Source organism: Triplophysa rosa, linkage group LG5 (genome assembly GCF_024868665.1).
Source record: "Triplophysa rosa linkage group LG5, Trosa_1v2, whole genome shotgun sequence".
In the NCBI taxonomy this organism is placed as follows: domain Eukaryota; kingdom Metazoa; phylum Chordata; class Actinopteri; order Cypriniformes; family Nemacheilidae; genus Triplophysa; species Triplophysa rosa.
This window is the reverse complement of record NC_079894.1, coordinates 1615272-1636027: the sequence shown is the minus strand read 5'-3', so window position 1 is coordinate 1636027 and position 20756 is coordinate 1615272. Positions and strand designations below refer to the sequence as shown.

At 37.3% G+C, this 20756-nt stretch overlaps 1 protein-coding gene and 1 long non-coding RNA gene across 4 annotated transcripts; one reads left to right on the top strand and one right to left on the bottom strand.

Annotated features, from left to right (window-relative positions):
- Positions 1 to 1870: 1870 nt before the first annotated feature.
- LOC130554205 (oocyte zinc finger protein XlCOF6-like) lies at positions 1871 to 16042 on the top strand. Of its 2 annotated transcripts, XM_057333708.1 has the most exons (3): positions 1871 to 2098; positions 9524 to 9580; positions 13273 to 16042. In XM_057333708.1, the coding sequence occupies exon 3, from the start codon at positions 13425 to 13427 to the stop codon at positions 14466 to 14468; it is 1044 nt and encodes a 347-aa protein (XP_057189691.1). In that variant the 5' UTR covers positions 1871 to 2098; positions 9524 to 9580; positions 13273 to 13424; the 3' UTR covers positions 14469 to 16042. The 2 variants fall into 2 exon arrangements, with proteins under 2 accessions (XP_057189691.1, XP_057189692.1); XM_057333709.1 differs by lacking the exon at positions 9524 to 9580.
- Positions 14277 to 20195, bottom strand: LOC130554261 (uncharacterized). Of its 2 annotated transcripts, XR_008962960.1 has the most exons (6): positions 20085 to 20195; positions 17561 to 18378; positions 17366 to 17473; positions 16049 to 17287; positions 14589 to 14655; positions 14277 to 14389 (listed from the first exon to the last, which is right to left on the bottom strand). It is a non-coding gene; the product is annotated as an uncharacterized LOC130554261 (long non-coding RNA). The 2 variants fall into 2 exon arrangements; XR_008962959.1 differs by having other exon boundaries at positions 16049 to 17473.
- Between the last annotated feature and the right edge of the window lie 561 nt (positions 20196 to 20756).

Below are 20756 nucleotides of genomic sequence, written 5' to 3'. Positions count from 1 at the left end.
GGACTAACGTCACGTCACTCACTGATCGTTTGCTTCGTGTATAACGTTAAGCAACTATGGCGGCGCACAATTAGCTAGAGAGTTACAGCATTTAGCCAATGAAGTCGATAACCATGCATCAAATGACTGTGTGTCATTCAGATTAGATGCATTTATTGAGGATTTATTACAGATTGACGGCGAGATAAATGACAAAGTTCTTCAAAATCTGTGCGAGTCAGGGGGTGCTAAGGTGGTGACCAAGTTCCGGTTACAGGTCCTCTGCCAAAGAGGTGCATGAACTTAGTTAAAGCTAAGATCAATAATAGCTAAAACGAATTATTTTGTTTTATCAAACCATTCATTCCTTTATTTATTTTCATATTATTACATTTATTCGTTTATATATTTATTTATTTATAATTTTGCAGGTTTAGTCCTCCATACATATTTACACGTTTTCCCAGATTCAGATTTGAATTGCAACCACAAATAGTCATCCACAACCTCTCAAACCTGTCACTGCAGTTTCAAATCTTCCCGCCTTGACTTTTGCTACTACTTTCGCGATAAACCCGTTGCAAAACTAACTTGTGCACTTGAAAGCTCAGAGGCGAGAGAAAGAACGTCATTTGATGACGTCATGTGGCTGAGCCACACCGCCCCCTAATGGCTGGAAAAACCACAATGAAAGGAGTTTTTAAAATCACTAATACAGTATTTAATTTAAGATGAAACTCTAAATCAATTAATACATGTTCCTTAACAAAAATACTACTTACGGCCACTTTTTTTTACTATAAATTAACTTTTCTATTTTATTCTCTTTTATATTTGCTGAAGTATATCTTTGTTCTATGTTTATCCTTTATTATATATTTTTTGCTTAAATAAGTATATTTAAGTATACACAAGTATATAAAAAAATTAATTTCATTTCAAAGAGGGACTAAGATTCATTGAAACAAAGCATTTCAATTCAATTTCAATCGATTTAAAATGATAGGAGGTATTTAGTAACAAACACATGAATTTTAATAAGACATGAAGTAGGATAATGCATTATATATTTCTTATTAAAATCTGAGTTTTAAGATGGTAGTGTGCTTCATAGGTATGTTAACTCTAATTCTCTAGAACAAACATTGTGCCAAAGTATGTCATCTTTTTTTTAGAAAACATAAAGTCCTTGCAAGAAAATGTGAAATCAGCAAGTGAGATTGCTATGCTTAACAAGTTAAAGATTAGTTTTATTCGTAATTACTGTATGACAATAATGACTTTAATTTATTTATTTGACAAAAAATCAATGCTTTAGATCTGTAGGCATCACAGGATGCCTAGATAAGACTTTCTTTCATTGATTAAAATGACTCTGATATCTAAATTTCAACGATCTTTCTATACAATTTAACAGCCAAAATATATTCTGTATTTTCTTCAATTTTTTTATATTTACCACAAATACTGACATATTGTCAAACACGATCTAGTGTGGTAGATATGATTTAATTTATATAATAACTGAGTCAGATAGAGAGATGAGTCCTCCTCAGTTAGTTATAATCCAGTAGGCCTACAGTAGTCTTTATGTGAAAACCACTTACTGCTATTAGCAAAACATTTTCTGTCTGGGCACATTTATAGATGTGTAAATCAAGATGACAAAAGCTTATTGTTTGTGGCAGATTGCTGAATGTTTTCTTTATTGCCCATCACTGTGTGAATGCTGCGGCCATTTACACTGACACTATATAGAGAAAGATCTCTGATCGACCATTAGTAAGTAACTGTGATTTTACAATATACTGGTTTTGTCTAGAAGGGATATAGCTACCTACATTATATGGCGAGATTTTGCACCCCTTCCGGCCGTAGCTGTATCCCTTCTAGGAACACCCCATGTATTTCACAACCCGTGCGATCGGCCTCTAGCCCCGCCCCTGCGGGAAACCAATACAACGTAGCCCGCTCCAGCTAGTGAACATAAACACGAGGCTGCTGTACATGGAAGTTAAAAGAAGTGAAGAAACATTTGAGACGGACTGAGTCGGGACAAACGTAACCTGAAACGGATAAGGAGGCTTTGAGAACTGCTGGATAACAAGACCTATAACAGGTTAGTGCACTGCATGCATGCTAACGTTTTGGACTTGCTCTAAATGTTCCCTGTCCGAGTTACTTCGGGAATAGAGTTAGGGGCGGAATAAGGCGGTCAGGCGCCCTATAGGCTGCTGTTTGGGTGAGGACCCCCCTAATGTGGCTTTCACGCTTGCGGTTTGCATGAAACATCGCTAATGTAAAAGCTGTCACGCGAACTCGGGTGCGCACATGGGTACCAAACCCTGCGCATGCGCTTTAGCCGATTACAACGTGTTCAATATAACGCATGTAAGAGATGAAAGCGTTGGTCATTTACCTCGGTTTTGGAAAAGAGTGAGTCTGAATTGTTTTGCGCGTTGCGAGTGGAATCAGAGTGGCAAATTAATGGTAATACGATGTTTCCAGATTTAAAAATAAACTATAAATAGTTTGTTTGCAAGCAGCAGAAAACTCTGTAAGGGGCTTGTGTCCACCGAGGTGTTTCTGCCGTTGTTATGGATCAACTGAGGATCTTGTCATCTGGTGACATGCGCGTGCATGGTGATGATTTTACACGATTTCCCAGCAGATGTCCGACGGCGGCAGATTCGACGAATATGAATTCCCACGGATTTCTAAATAAACACGTAGATCGTTTAATGTTCGTATAACTATCTATCGAAGCAGGCCCTCGATGGCCTTTCTCATGTATTTGACGCCATTTAAGAAACATTTAAACGAGTTTCCATGTCGGGCCGGAAACCACGCCCTCTTTCGTTGTGACGGAAACAAAAGATTGTAGGTGTGTTCAAATTTATTCGAGCCTGCGCAGAGCGATCGGTCTATGACATCAACCACCAATCACTTTTTTTGAATTTTGAAACCTCAGTCATGCTACAAAGGAATCAACAGAGATCAATTAACATTTTATTAAATGTTAAACTTATTCACATAAAAAGGGGTCTCCCAACCAAAAATCTAAATCAACTTAACATCAACGCCAAACAAATAAAATGCATTAACAATAATTTAAATATATGTAACCATTTTAACAGCATGTTGGGCATCTGTATGTGCCAGCTGTAGAAGGTCTGTCCACTGAGTCCCAATGGTTCCACATTCTGAGCATTCAATCTGACAAAAGTACAAACAATGCACTTAGGACATGTTACTGGAGAAATGATACTGTGTTTATATTGTATATTTTGCACTTACCCATTGGTCAGTGGGTCTATACTATGGTCTGATACTATGAGCATCTGAAAGCCACACTAGCTGCATAATATGAATGGCTACAAAGCTTCCCATATTCTAGATGTTTTGGGAAAGAGGCAAGTTACCAAATAAGATGCCAAAAGTTACGAAATTACTACATTTGTACTATATATGTAGAATGTCATAAAGATATATCTGTATGAATGTTTCATGGTTATGTTAATGCCAGTCATTAAGTAGCTGATGGCTTTACGGGGCATACATAAAGAGGACAGCTGGAAAGATCTTTTATAAATTCCATGAGAGCTACAAATAAATAACAGGATAGAAGAAACTCTTGTGAGTCACACAAAGCTTAAGTAAGACAATATAAAAACAAGCAAAACAGAAAGAACATTTTATTTGTGTTGGACACCTTAACAATAATGAAAATTAGGGTACTGTACAGTACATTTAGAGCTTTGGATCTCATATAGTACACTACTATAGTTTTTCAGTAAGTACTTAATGGCTATATGGCCCTCACAGTCTTTAGTAAAATGTGTGAATGCAAGCCTCACGGTCATCTTGCATCATGCAACTGCATTTAAAACTTGAAGGACTATATTACATGCTATTTTAAAGTACCTTGAATAAAACATTGAATTGTAAATATGCCATAACCATAAAATAAATCCTGCACCACCAATATTTCTTATAGCCTGAATAGCACCAGTGAGATTACTGAAGACAAAGTATTCTCCATACGTCCAACGACAGATGTCACAGATACAATGAATGCAGTGTCTTACATTTCAGATACAATGATTTCTAATACTTTGAAATTAATACAAAGAAACTAATACTTTAACGTGATTACGTTATTAACGAGTTAAGTGAACCCAAAAACTCTTTGTCATTTTTAACTTCAACTTCTTTCTTCTGCAGAACACAAAAGAAGATATTTTGAAGAAAGTTGGTAACTAAACAGGGGTGGCAACCATTCCCTTCTATTGTATGGACACAAAACCAATGCAAGTGAATGAGTGCAGTTACCAACATTCTTCAAAATATCTTCTTTTGTGTTTTGCGTATAGAAATCCAGCAGGTTTGAAATGACAAGAGGGTGAGTAAATGATGACAGAATTTTCATTTTTTGGGTTAACTATCACTTTAAGCATATGTAAAATAATTTGTATAATTGCAAAGATTGTACGAAATCTAGAACTGAAATCTAGAAACATACAGTAAGTTATCAAACCATTAGAAATAGCAAACATACAGTATGTCCTCGCAAAGGTTACATTTCATCAGGACCCAGCTAAAGCATTCACCCCATTCACCTGTAACAAAAACAAGATAATGAAATAATTATCACACAGATACAGAACAGAATAAAGTCAGATTATTATAAACTTCTCATAACAGTTACACACAGTAGCTAGTAAATACAGCAGAGTTACCTTTTTAACCATATACTGTAGGTAGAGCTGTCACGATTATGAAATTTGGCTGACGATTAATTGTCTAGTAAATCATTGCGTTTATGGCGATTAATTGTCTGTTTTAGAGCTTTGACATTTAATTCTCATACATTTTTTATTCAGCTTTGAAATGACCGTGTTGTTCTGAATATAAACAATATGTTTTTTTTTCTTGGAAATACATCGGTTTATCATATATTAAGGTTTAGGCTTTTACCTGTAAATAATACAACCGCCAAATACTTGTAAATGAAGTAAATTGATCAGGAGTGAAGCCACCATTAAAATGCTATCAGTCATAATAATTCTTTTAGTCTGTTTTTTTCTCACTTACAAGCAGAGGTGGGTAGAGTAGCCAAAATCTTTACTCAAGTAAAAGTACAAGTAACTAGAGAAATTGTTACTCAAGTAAAAGTAAAAGTCACTATTTTAAAAATTACTTGAGTAAAAGTAAAAAAGTATGCAATGAAAAAACTACTCAAGTAGCTAGTTACTTAGTTACTTTGTATCTGATTATATAGGCCTACTACATAAAATTAATATTAACGCCAATATTTTAATATTACATTTTAATCAATATTTTTAATTATCATAAGCAGATATCTTTGCAATATACTAGAGAGACTAAAGAATAGACAAACACAGAAGAGACAAGCATTTCTGTAAATTTCATCTAGTCCTGATGTCAATGTAGTTTACACAACTTATTTAGAATAATAGACCATGTCAAACTAAAGCATGAACTAAACTCAGAGCATTTCCTAAGATGATCTAGAACATCTGCAGTGCTCTCTTAAATGAAATACACATTTTTGAACAAAGCTCATGTTTTCTCGTGTTGTGTCACGTGTGTGTTGTGAAACGCTCTTACTTGTAAACAAACAGTAAACAGTGAACCACACGCCCATCAACAAGTTTTCTTCCTTCTGTTCTTCAAATGTATATTTCTGCAAGCCCACGTCTCTGTGTCTGACAGGTAACGCGCATGTTGCTGTGTCTGACGAACAGGTCGCGCGGGTGCGCGCATATGGCGGGCATTTATCATTGCTGGCAAACAATATGACACATTTGCAGTTTTGATTGTATAGATATAGATTAATATCCACTTCATCCAACGCTCTTTGTGTTCTGCGTGTTCTTAAGTTTCGCGCTACGAGGAGTGAGTAATCCTGCTTCAGATGATTCAGATCGTGCTGCGAACTGAACAAATCATTTGAACTGATTCATTAGCCTATTCAAATGGTTTTGCCCATTGTTCAATTAATGCTTTCAAAAGAATCGACTCAAAAGAATCGATCACTCGGGAATGCCCGTAAAAAGAGACGACAACCTTGAAATAAACAACGCGTTTTAAAAAGCATATTTTAAAATGAAGGAACGAAGGAACGTCACGCAATGTAAGTTATGTAACGAAGTAAAAGTACAGATTTTCTATTAGAAATTTACTCAAGTAAGAGTAAAAGTACACACTTTTAATTTTACTTAAAAAGTACATATTTTCCAAAATGTTACTCAAGTAAATGTAACGAAGGAAATGTAGCGCGTTACTACCCACCTCTGCTTACAAGACTACAATAAAATTTTACTTCTATGTTAATGAAATTTTGGTCGACTGGTTTTCACACTGAGATTATCTTAAATAATATTAAATTGTACTGCAGGTTATTTTTATGGTATATGCTTTAGTTTTTATTGTGTTGTGGTGGTACATTTTACAAGTATTACCATGCTTTAGTTACAATAAATACACTAAAAAATGTAATATGCAGATGCACTACAGCTCCCCCTAGTGTCTTCTATAGAGATGTGCAATAATTGCGATGATCTGAAACCATCGCGATGAGGTCAAACAATCACCGCCATGAGACGATTATTGAATAATCGTGACAGCCCTAACTGTAGGCATAGCTGCTTTACGTTCAGGGCACAGCTTATGGGGACATATACACTCAGACAGTACTTCATTAAAAACAACAATGCACTACAAAGAGATTAAGTAAAGTCTTGTATACATGGATTTAATACATCGATTTAATTAGTTAAAACAGAAGGAATTAGTTAAAAGAAGAAACACTCGTTTGAAAAGCATGTTTCAATTCATGTTTGCCTTAGCTTCTGGCAAATTTAAACGAAACTAATTAAACTTAAACTTAATTCCCAGATGAGTTTCATAAACACCTCTCATTGAAACTAATGGCCCATTTTAATGCAGGCGTGGCTTATGCTGTCCGCCAGAAAAAAAACATAGTAAACTTTCTTTGAACTGCGTACAATAAACGGAAGTACAAATCAAGAAAACAGATCTTTGTAATATGGATAATAGCATTTTATTAAATATCGTGATCAACATTTTTAACCAGAACTCTGTGGAAAATCAGGGGAAATCGGGTTGAATCATCACCATGCACGCGCATGTCCCCAGATAAAACGACCCCCAGTTGATCCATAACATCCCAACACACACATTTACCACGGGTATTTTACCTTCCTATAGAAGTGAGAATACGTCATACCATCACACTTACCACATGATACATTTACAATGCTTTTCCAGACTTGAAACGCAACAAGCCGAACACAGCAAGACAGTTATCAGACACGTGAGCAGAATATTTCGGATTATAACCTGCAAGTTGAAAAATCACATCTCTAATGTCACAAAAACAGCCTTCTTCCACCTTAGAAATGTTGCCAAATTATGAAATACTCTGTGTTATTGACGCAGAGAAGCTTATTCATGCATTTGTGACCTCAAGACTTGACTACTGTAATGCACTGCTTAGTGGTTGTCCTGCAGCATCAATAAACAAACTACAGTTAGTTCAGAATGCAGCTGCCAGAGTTCTAACCAGGTCCAGAAAATACCATCACATAACTCCAATTTAATTTTATGCACGTTGTGAAAAGCGCTATGTAAATAAAATGGAATTGAATTGAAGTTATCACCAAAATAACACGCAATACAAATAAAAATCGTTATTACTGTTGGACTTTTGAGGCAGTCCTGCATGCTCAAAAATTTGAAAGAGACTTTTCTCCAAGTTATATAGAAGTTTTATTATCAGATGTAAAAAGTAACAAAGCTTTGGGTTGTCAGACGATCTCCTCACTCCACCAGAAGCCAACAACCCAAATTATTCAAAACACTCATATTTATTCAGTATTTGACGTCGTTCTCATCTTCTGACTCCTCCCCCTCTCCGGGGAGCACTGCTCCTCAGCAACCAATCACCGCGAACCACGTCTATCCAACTCCGTCCTTCCCTGTCAGTTTCTGCAAAACAACATCTTTTGCAACACCCTTCTGCAACCTGCGGTCAGTTGCTAATTTGAGGAAGTGTCCCCTAGAGACAGTTTCATGTAGCAAGACAACATGTAAAAATACTTTCAGTAAAAACTCAATCCTCTAATGCTTTAATTATGCAGCGTTGTTTCTTAATCCTATGATTCAATAAAACACATCAAAACTCATGATTATACTTAAAACATATGCAGTGGATTAATTCATAACTCTTTGGGTGTATGTGTGTGTTGAGCGAGCTGTTCTGTTTCTTGCACGTACGCATAGTTTGTTCCTCTTTTGTGGTTTCGCTCGGCTTGTCACACACACTCTATTTTTATCACAGTTTTTCCACTGAGTAAAATAAAAAAGCACATGAGATAAAAGCACACAGCTTAATGATTCAATGAAAGAAAACACTTATTGATTATATTAGTAATTAAATCATACTTCTAACTGAATAATATTTCCACATTACACATGTGCAATATGATCGACGTGTTGCGTGTATGTGCTCTTCAACCGGAATAATGGACTACAATACACTGCCTCCCAGTCTGATCATAAAACCAACACAGACTAACCTGACTTACACGATGCCATTTTAAAAAGCAACACCTCATCAGAGCGCTCTAAGCAAAGAAAACAGCGCGTCTGTCTGTTACCATTACAGCAGCTGCAAGTTTGCATTACGGTATTTTAAATACACTGATGCGCAAAACCTCTTCAAGAAGTTTATTTTACTGGCATGTTGATGGACGGTACACAAGAACTGCTGTGAACTGTCAGTGTAAATATTTTATACATTAATACCAGGAATTTGTACAAGTTGATTTTTGCTTAAAGAGAATAAAATAAGTCAAGTAAAATAAAGAAAATCGCAATAAAGTAGGTTTTTTTCGGACAGTTCCTGTCATATAAGCATAGAATAATGAAATGTCAAAAATAATGTGGCAAGCCATTAGAACCGAACTGAACTGAAAACCGTGTGTAAAAACCGAGGTATGTATTGAACCGTGGTTTAACTGTATCGTTGCATCTCTAGTATACCATAGTCAATACAGATGAAGCGAAGAGGTCTTCTGTAGCGGTAACTTAACCCTGTGGTGAAGCACTTTTTTACCTATCAAAAACCTATTCGAATAGCATTTTTCATTTTCTAATTTTCTTATTGCAGAGCGATTATTCAAATATTTGACTAGTTGTGCACACCCCTAGCTGCAATGCATGCTGGGTATTAACATACAAAACTCATTCATGACTCCCAGCATGCATTGCAGTTGGTCTGTTTATCTGAATTAGTTTGATGATCACCTTTGTTGAGGTTTGTATGATGAGTGTTGATTCTTAATGAAACACTACTGCAAACATTGAAAGTGAATTAATTTAATAAAAAAGCACAGGAGTCAAAAACCCAACTAAATTGATTCAATTTAATTAACATTGATAAATCATCAGTTTTCAACATTGACTCAGTGGTTTTCATCTGCTCTCTTGCTATCAGGGATGAGTGATACAGACACCAGCACAATGAAAACTGAAGATGCTCCAGAACAAAGAGGTTGTTGTCCATTCTTGATTCTTCATTAATGGTTATTAGTGAGAAACATTGACGTGAAATCAATTGATTTTAAGATTTTATGCTCTTTAAATAACAATTTCTGAATATCAGTCATATAATGTAGTATTAAATCAGAAAAAATGTTTTTTTTTCCGGATTAATCACATTTTGATTATTCAAAATGTATTCCATGCTTATCATAAAAATTGTTTTTGCAGGTCTATTTGGTGACTAAATCTATAATAATGAATTTATGCTTTTGTATACAATTTTGCTATGATAAAAAGTGTAAATGTGTTATTTGCTTTTATTTTGTTGTTGTTGATGTGTTTGATGTGTTGATTTTAAATTAAAGCCATTTGGTATAATGAAAGTACACATGAATATACAGGTACATCTAAAAAAAATTGGAATATCATGAAAACGGTCAATATGTTTTGTCACTCATTTCAGAAAGCGGAACCCATATATTATATAGATTCATTACACATACAGTAGAGTGAAATATTTCAAGCCTTTATTTCTTGAAATGTTGATGATAATGAAATCCCAAAATTCAGTGTCTCAGAAAATTAGAATATTAATAAAAAAAAGGATATTTTAAACAGAAATGTGAGGCTTCTGAAAAGTATGTTCATTTCTATGCACTCAATACTTGGTTGGGCCTCCTTTCGTGGCATGGAGGCAATCAGCCTGTGGCACTGCTCAGGTGTAATGGAAGCCCAGGTTGCTTTGATAGCGGCCTTCAGGTCATCTGCATTGTTGGGTCTGGTGTCTCTCATCTTCCTCTTGACAAGGTCAGGCGGGTTTACTGGCCAATCAAGCACAGTATCACCATGGTCATGGCCAAAAGCTGGTTCAATGAAGGCCGCTATCAAAGCAACCTGGGCTTCCATTACACCTGAGCAGTGCCACAGGCTGATTGCCTCCATGCCACGCCGCATTGATGCAGTAATTCATGCGAAAGGAGGCCCAACCGAGTATTGAGTGCATAGAAATGAACATACTTTTCAGAAGCCTGACATTTCTGTTTAAAATATCCTTTTTTATTGAGCTTATGTAATATTCTAATTTTCTGAGACACTGAATTTTGGGTTTTCATTATCTGTTCAAGAAATAAAGGCTTGAAATATTTCACTCTGTGTAATGAATCTATTTAATATATCGTCGCTGTCGGGCGGAAACCTCCTATGTCCAAATTTGGTCAATTTCATATTTTTTCACAAATCGATGCTATTGGTCAGTCCCCATGTGGGTCTGTTATTTTTACAAATTATTAACCAATCTAAAGTGTTGAAAATAGCTTGAGAGCAAATCTCTTCAACTTTTTGAGAAGTCTCGTAACTACCTCTTCTTCACTCCGCAGGAGCCTCTCGGCATTATGTCTCCTGATTAAAAGTTTTTTTAGACAATAACGAGTGAAAATAGTTAGGTTAGATACGTTTTGAGTAGGTCTGTTTTGTTAAAAATCGATAGCTGTAATGCTTCGGTGCAGAAGGAAGCCTGTGAGCCACGAAGGTAATCGGCTAATTTCCGCCTATTAGACAGCCTAGTCAGCTCATCATTTTTTGTATTACATCACTTATAGTTCTTAAACCTTTAAAATAGAGTTTAGGAAGATGTATGTAACCACAGTCGTTAGCTTTGGTTAACTATTGAAGCCTTTTCTCTTGTCACGAGGCTCAACGCGACCGCCGACTTTATTTACGTGCAGATTAATTTCCGCCTATATTAGACAGCCTGTTTAACGTTTTATTTTGGTATTGCATCACTCATAGCTCTAACGTTTAAAATAGAGTTTAGGAAGATGTATGTAACCACAATCATTAGCTTTCATTAGCTCTTAAAGCCTCGTCTCTTGTCAAAAGGCTCAACGCGACCGCAGACTTTGATGAACACTGCTGGCAGCAGCGACGTCTGTGTCCGTACCATTCTTATCAATGACAGCGTAATCTCGTATCTCCCTGCTCCCAAGTTATAAACCTTGTATCTCCGATTAAACATGGTTTTGGGGAAATGTTGTGTTAATGTTGGTACACAACAGTATATGATAGCAATATAAGGTATAATACCAACTTTAACGATACAATGTTTAATAACTCAAAAAATATGCAGTTTTTTTAACTTCCTGAAAAATAATGGTTTTGGAGATACGAGGATTCCGCCCGACAGCGACGATATGGGTTTCACTTTCTGGAATGAGCAGTGTTGGGCAGTAATGTGTTATTTAGTAACGCGTTACTGTAATTTCTTTACTTTTTTGATAACGGAGTAATTTAACGCGTTATAATTCCTAAAATAGTAATTAGATTATAGTTCCAAGCCCAGGTAACTATATGTTACAGCTGCGTTACATCGTTGCCGTTGTATCGTTTTATCATTTAAATTGTAAAAAGCGAAATAGCTTTTTCAAAGTCTGGATGCCTGCCTGTCGCACCCGCAACGTCATCAAACTGAAATGCACCTGTGCGGGAAGTACTACCAAAGTCACTCCATGGAAAGCCTGCCACCTTAAGCTAAAAACTCGTAATGGCCTGTGCTATTGCCGCATGGAACGCAGGTAAGGAGACACCGGATATGATTGGCCTCTTGTGATCGATGTTAGCCTTTATGCTCCAATTGTAAGTATTACAGACCCATACATCTCCGTATCACAAGACAATCTTTGGTACTACCAGGGAAAACAAACTCGGCATGGAGAGAGAAACGTATGCGTTCTGTAGCTGGAAATACAATCGTTATTTTGAGTTTATTTCTGTCAAAGGCAAGAACATTGTTGTGCGTTGTCGGTCATGTGGAGGTAAGCAAAACCCTCTCTCCCGCAAAAAAGCACCTGAAAGGGCAGTACAGCGCGGTTAAACTTCTGGAGAAAGTAACGTCACCGGGCACGGAGAGCAATGAATCAACTTCTACTGTCGAGTGCCAGGCTGCTATTAGCAACACGTTATGTTTTGTCAGACTAGTTTTTGCTGCTCTAACGCTGTTATATTTGTTAAATGACGAAGAAATCATCATAGAAATATGCAGAAGCACTAGTTAAGATATACAAGTTATAAGAAACTAAGGAGATACTTTTTACATTATGGAGTATGCAGGTTTAGAAATACTAGTTAACATATGAAAAAATGTTTTAAGTTAAAATGTCACAGAGTTTAATTATTATTATTTCTGACAGGCTTTAGTATGGAATAAGCAGAAAGAATGTATTAAAATAATTAAAGACGAGATAGAGTATATGCACATCCCAATAAAGTTTAGTCTCGAGAAGGCTAAAGAGGTTATTTTGTGTTTTTGAGGGGTGGGGGATAGTAATGTAAAGAGTAGTGTAACTAATTACTTTTGAAATAAAGTAATCAGACCAGTAACTTGATTACTTTTAAAAGGAGTAATCAGTTATCAAATTACATTTCCAGAGTAACTTGCCCAACACTGGAAATGAGTGACAAAAAATATTGACCTTCACGATATTCAATTTTTTTTAAATGTACCTGTGTGTGTGTGTATATATATATATACTGTATATATCAGTAAACATATAACACTGTGCTAGTGGTTTTTGGATATTTTAATGCAAAGATCTTATGTGTTGTGCTTTTAATTGCATGCATGCGTTCATGCGGTAATGTTGACAGATCTAAGAAATTACTAAAAAACAATACTTAAAATAAAATACTTCTTTCCTTTGATATTAGATCCAATGGAACTGAAAGAAACGTCAGTATATCCTCATTGTGGAAATGGATGTGAAAGTAAAGAGCACATAAGAATCCACACTGGATAAAAGCCTTTCACCTGCCCTCAGTGTGAAAAACATTTCTCAAGCCAAGGAAGACTTACTGCTCACATGAGAATTCACACTGGAGAGCGTCCATACACATGTGTTCAGTGTGGAAAGAGTTACACATTAAAACATAATCTTCAAGCTCACATGAGAATTCACACTGGAGAGCGCCCATACACATGTGTTCAGTGTGAAAAGAGTTTTTCAGATAAAAGAAATCTTGATGTCCACATGAGAGTTCACACTGGAGAGCGTCCATACACATGTGTTCAGTGTGGAAAGAGTTTTTCAGATAAAAAAAATCTTGAGACCCACATGAGAACTCACACTGGAGAGCGTCCATACACATGTGTTCAGTGTGGAAAGAGTTTTTCAGATAAAAAAAATCTTGAGACCCACATGAGAACTCACTCTGGAGAGCGTCCATACACATGTGTTCAGTGTGAAAAGAGTTTCACAGATAAAAGAAATCTTGATGCCCACATGAGAACTCACACTGGAGAGCGACCATACGCATGTCCTCAGTGTGGAAAGAGTTTCACACAAAAAACAAGTGTTGATGTCCACATGAGAAGTCATACTGGAGAGCGTCCATACACATGTCCTCAGTGTGAAAAGAGTTTCATACAAAAAAAAAGTGTTGATGTCCACATGAGAAGTCATACTGGAGAGCGCCCGTACACATGTCCTCAGTGTGAAAAGAGTTACTCGCACAAAAACAGTCTTGTTGCCCACATGAGAACTCATACTGGAGAGCGTCCGTACACATGTCCTCAGTGTGGAAAGAGTTTCACACAAAAAAAAAGTGTTGATGTCCACATGAGAACTCATACTGGAGAGCGTCCGTACACATGTTCTCAGTGTGAAAAGAGTTTCATACAAAAAAACAGTCTTGATATCCACATAAGATGTCACACCGGAGAGCGCCCGTACACATGTCCTCAGTGTGAAAAGAGTTTCATACAAAAAATCAGTCTTGAGACCCACATGAGAATTCACACTGGAGAGTGTCCGTACTTGTGTGTTCACTGTGGAAAGAGTTTCACATACAAGAGAAATCTTGATACCCACATGAGAACTCATACTGGGGAAAAGCCACATGTTTAGTGTGATCAGAGTTTCAAACTGAAAAGTAGTCTTAAGAAACACGAGCTAAAATTCATGCTAAAGTGCGCTCGTACATAGTCTGCGGTGTGGAAGGAGTTTGCCAATTAAAGGAAAACTTACTGTAGACATGAGAACTCACACTGGAGAGCACACACAACCATGTCTGATGCCGCTAGGTGTCAATGCGCTGCAACAGAATAAAATGCATGAAAATGCGAAAAACCCAGCAAATCAAGAAAACATCATCAGTTTGATAACAAATGCGCTGCAAAAACTCACAATATGACCAAATACCGAATTGTGATGCAAGCAGGAGAGAAAACAACGGAAACATTTCCAACCGGACGCAGAAAGTGAAAAACCCGACTGGGACGTGCTCGTATTTGCATGTACAAACCATAATAAATATTAACCAAATAATTTTACTGCATCCTTTCTTAAGGCAGCCGTAAGCGCATGCTAAGCATTAACTCACGGAGCGTGCAGACGCGTGCGACTAGGTGTAAATGCCCTCCGAAACGTTTTCGAGACAGATTAAAATCCGATCACGCAAATCACTTGACGAAACTGGACACGTGTAGTTCATCTGATTGTTGAGGCCACATTTGTCAGGGCTTTACTCCTCCAAACGGAGTGCCACTGCCAGCCTTGCTCAAGTTTTTTGTTTTAAATGTAGACACGGGACAATCGCGCTCACAATGCGCTGTGACATTCTCTGTCTTCCCGGCGCGTCTACGGCTCAGCAAAGATAATAGCGGAGCTACTGTGAGGGAATTTCGGTGCTAGCCATCAATTTATCCTTTACATAAATTTATCTCATGGATGCTTAGCATCGGCTGCCGTGCGCTTTGGAAAGGAGAAGAAAACTGCGCGACCGGTGGTTTCCCTACCTGCTTTTAGACGTGACGTAAAAAAACGAATGTGAAATATGAATAAGTAAAAAATAATGTTTGTATTTTGGGTGGTATTGCAGATCGGTTTTATATATGTTTAGCTAAAACTGGCTGGTGGAAAGCAAATGTGAAGCGCTTCCCGAGGCGTTTTCTCTATTCCCGGGACATCTGTGCCATCTGAAAGGGTGTTTTCTGCCGCGGGTCTAATTGTCAACAAGCTCCAGACTGTCACCACAACACGTAAACATGTTACTTTATTAAATAAAAACTCCAAGCTTTGGATTGAGGTAGGCCTGCTGTTTTTATTTGATGAAAAAACTTTGACGGAAATAAACCTTGCCGGTTCTACTGTTTTCGTTTTGTCATGATTTGTTAATTAATTCCGTTTTTTTCTTGCCTGTTTATTTTATGCTTTGGATTTATATTATTTTAGTTTTTCTCCATTGTCCAAAACGCCGCAGGTTCGTGAAAATGTGGTAATATGTGAATGCAGGTGCTGTTGTTGATGTATTCATTATGCTGCTGTTTGTATGTTGAAATAAATCTGTGAAAAAAATGTTTGTATATTTAACGTGTCACTGTCAACTGTAGCTGTGTCTCATTTCGAAGTCTGCGTCCTCCGGATGTCGCATCCGAAGGCGTATGCGGCGGACAAACGCAGCATCCTCCATCCCCAGCTCCACTCACATTTACAGTCGGGACTTGACTTGGCGGACCTCCGATTTGGTCCTTTTAGATGGCGGAAAAATCTCCCGAGTGCTGTCACTGTCTTCCAACTCAACTCAACTTTATTTATATAGCGCTTTTTACAATTTTCATTGTTACAAAGCATCTGTACATGAGACATATTGACTATAAGCAAAACAATTAAAGTTGTTCCTGTAAAAACAAGAAAAATGTGAAAACACAGAAGACAGACATACCCACATACAAAACACTCCACACACACAATATGCACACGTACTATCACACACACGTCTGGTTTACTATCCCCGTGGGGACAGTCCATAGGCGTAATGTTTTTTATACTGTACAAACTGTATATTCTATCCCCTAAACCTAAAGATCATAGAAAACTTTTTACATTTTTAAAAAATATTGTTCTGTACAATTTATTAGCTTTTTTGCCCATGGGGACCTCAATTTTGGTCCCCACGGTGACACGAGTCCCCATGTGTTGGTGTGTATTCAGGTTTAGGTCCCCACCGGGATATACAAACATGAACACAAACGCACGCACATACTCACGTACACGCACAGTGAGAGCATACATTTAAGATAAAGGAGAGAAAAGCACAGGTTAAATATTAAACAGACTATAAATTCCTATATGTAATATTAATTAAGTAAAACTTACAAATTCTAAAGCAGCCTATCGCACCAACCACCCCCCCAACCCCCCCAGGATACCGTCAGGATATTTTAGCGTGGCTTATCCTGAAACCGGTAATCGTTTAATCTCTAATTATGCTTTGTTACATTCCGTTTTTAGCTCAAGTAACTTTTATTGGTTGCTTTAATGTAAAACATTATCATGAACTCACTGTATTCCTGCTTTGTAAAAGTCATATTCATTATTTTTTTTTAAAGATTTATTTTTGGCGTTTTTTTGCCTTTTTATTTGACAGAGAGAGTGACTCTTTTCAGAGAGGACAGGAAGCGAAGTGGATGAGAGAGAGGGGGTAGGATCGGGAAAGGACCACGAGCCGGGATTCGAACTCGGGTCGCCCAGGACGCACCGGCGCCACATGACGGAGCACGAACCACTCGACCACCTGTCTCTGACTTATTCATTATTTTGTAGCAGTTTTGAAAATGGTGAAAACTGGAAAGTCTGGAGTTTCGTCCATGACACCTGGGAAGACGGCTGAGTCGTCCATGGCGGCTGATGACCTTGGCGTGGCGGTAGGGTTGCCAACTTTGTTACTATGAAATACAGGACAAAATTTGATCTGTGGAGCAGTGCTAATTAGCATAGGCAAGACGTCATTGCTTTTGGCCTACTTTATGTAAACTGATGTGTGTCAGAGGGGCTGTGATTAAATGACAGGTGTCAATATCATTCGCAAGTGTCTTGATCATCACCACTGCTGCTGCTGCTGTTGCTTCAGTCTGAGGAGCAGTCAATAAACGGGACATGGGAAGTCACGTACAGGACAAATAAGGCAGGTTCAATATACGGGACGTCCCGGTTGGTACCTCTATGTGGCTGCTGTCTTGAGGAGAGATACAGGAGTGGAGGGTGCAACAAACACTGGGCTGGTAATCCTCAGAGTTGTGCAAGGTGGTAGTCTTGGTCTGCCAGGCTCCGTGATGTGGCCACTGGAGCCCACGGAGGAAGCCTCCTCCACACCAACTGTGAAGATGGAACCACAAGATAAAAGTGCATAGACCTAAACTGAGCCGAGGACCATAACGGGAGATTGTGCAATGATAATTATCAATTAACAAAACAGATCAATTAACACACAATCAAGATATTTGGAAAAACATGCAATGTCCAATAAAGTCCTCGATATGGTCCTCGAGGGAATTGGCAAAGATAGGCCAAACAGGCTGCTGGATCCATTGTTGATCGATCGTTCCGTTACGTGCTGGGCAAGGGAAAACAGGGAGCGGATCCAAATGCAGTATAATCCTTTGAACAAAGTTCACAGAGTAACATAACGTCCACAGAGTAATCCAAAACCACAAGAGAAAACAAAAAAGGGTAACATGTACCTCCACGATCAGAAGAGAACCACAAGACACAACATTAAATAAACAACGATCGAAAACTTAGCACTGAAGGCAAAGGCAATATATATATACACATGTGCAGGGACAAACAGGAAATAGGACACTGGTGAAACTGGTTGACAATCACAAGACACAATGCATGATGGGATATGGAGTCCTTGACTAAAACACAGGCAGAAACAGAAGAGCAAAATAGCGCCCTCAGGTGGCGCCAGCAACAGGATGTGTCAGCAGGCAAATTTTCATCTGTTGACCCTTGCCAGATTTTAAAAGGCAACCTAGGATTAAAACACACTCAGTTATCACAGAAAAATGTATAAATAATTGAAATAGAAAAAACAATAATAAACAATAACAAATAACAAATCAAAACATAAGTATACAAAGTATATAATAAGTATATTTAAGTATACACAAGTATACAAATTTTTTTTTAAAACACGTTCACAATTCATTTCAGAGAGGGACTAAGATTCATTGAAACAAAGCATTTCTATTCAATTTAAATCGATTTAAAATTATAGGAGGTATTTAGTAACAAACACATGAATTTTAATAAGACTTGAAGTAGGATAATTCATTATATATTTCTTATTAAAATCTGAGTTTTAAGATGGTAGTGTGCTTCATAGGTATGTTTACTCTAATTCTCTAGAACAAACATTGTGCCAAAGTATGTGAAATCAGCAAGTGAGATTGCTATGCTTAACAAATTAAAGATTAATTTTATTCGTAATATACTGTATGACAATAATGACTGTAACTGTATGACAATAATGACTTTAATTGATTTATTTGACAAAAAATCAATACTTTAGATCTGTAAGCATCACAGGATGCCTAGATAAGACTTTCCTTCATTGATTAAAATGACTCTGATATCTAAATTTCAACGATCTTTCTATACAATTTAACAGCCAAAATAGATTCGGTATTTTCTTCAATTTTGTCATATTTACCACAAATACTGACATATTGTCAAACACGATCTAGTGTGGTAGATATGATTTAATTTATATAATAACTGAGTCAGATATAGAGATGAGTCCTCCTCAGTCAGTTATAATCCAGTAGGCCTACAGTAGTCTTTATGTGAAAACCACTTACTGCTATTAGCAAAACATTTTCTGTCTTGTCACATTTATAGATGTGTAAATCAAGATGACAAAAGCTTATTGTTTGTGGCAGATTGCTGAATGTTTTCTTTATTGCCCATCACTGTGTGAATGCTGCGGCCATTTACACTGATGCTATATAGAGAAAGATCTCTGATCGACCATTAGTAAGTAACTGTGATTTTACAATATACTGGTTTTGTCTAGACGGGATACAGCTACCTCCACTGGGCATGCGCACTTCAACACCGCATAATTTTTGTCACGAATTAATATATTTGCAGTTGATTAATATTTTTTCTTATCTTAAGGTTAGGTTTAGGGATGGGGTAGGCGTTAGCTAATGTAATTTATTATCATTATATGGCGAGATTTTGCACCCCTTTCGGCCGTAGCTGTATCCCTTCTAGGAACACCCCCATGTATTTCACAACCCCGTGCGTTCGTCCTCTAAGCCCCGCCCCTGCGGGAACAATACAATGTAGTAGTGATGGGAATTATGATTCATTTGAGTGATTCGTTCTTTTTCAGTTCGTTCACCAAAATGATTCGTTCAGATTCGTTCACTGATTCGTTCAGTGACCATTTCTATAATACACCAGCAGGTGGCGAAAAAGAGTTGTGCTATGTCAACGAACGTATTAATGGACGTATAAACTGATTACAGGCTTTATTAAAATGTGTGTCTCTGATCTACTCATTAAATAGATAAAATAAGTCTAAATAAGTGGTTCAGATGACCAACGCACAAGGTTTTTCTGCATAATTAAAAAGTTAATTGTTTGGTCATTTACACATTCATAAATCTGGGATTATTTTAAACGTGAAGTTTATGTATTTAAAATAAACAAGCGTGCAAAGTAGCCTACCTGTAACTGCGCTTTGCATCCGCTTTCTGCTGATTGCTGAACGAGACTCACATGCTAAATGACCGACCTACAGTGTACTGTACACTCTCGTTCATGAACGAGATCTCTCTCTCTCTCGTTCAGACTCAACAACGACTCGGTCAGTGTGGGCGTATTCGTTCAGTGGAAGATCTAACCAATTACACGTCCCTTCACAGCCGGAACTGGAATGCTATTTGCTGACGTGACGCGAATGAGATCTAACCAATACTTTTTTGTTTTACTGTTTTTAGTGAAGTGCATGACATGAACTAAACGTAATGAAGTCGTTTTTATTTGAAAGAACAATAAATGATACAAAATGCACACAAAACACCTGTGCTTGCAGTACAATAACTGATCAGGACTTGACATTTTCCATGCAATAAAAATGACAATGTTAATTTGTCTTTGTTACATTTAACCATCAGCTTGCATTATTTTATTATTTTCGTAAGGATCTTTACATTGTGTCCGTTTCTGTACTTGTTGAACAAGAGACCTCATCTTTCATTTCGTTTACGAGTGAGAAGTAACAGCTCGCTCACGAACGAGAATCAGCGGGTCCTTGTCGTTCACTTACGAACGAGATGACTGATCGTTGTGAAGGGCGTATTCGTTCAGTACATTCAACCAATCATATGCTCTGTAAAA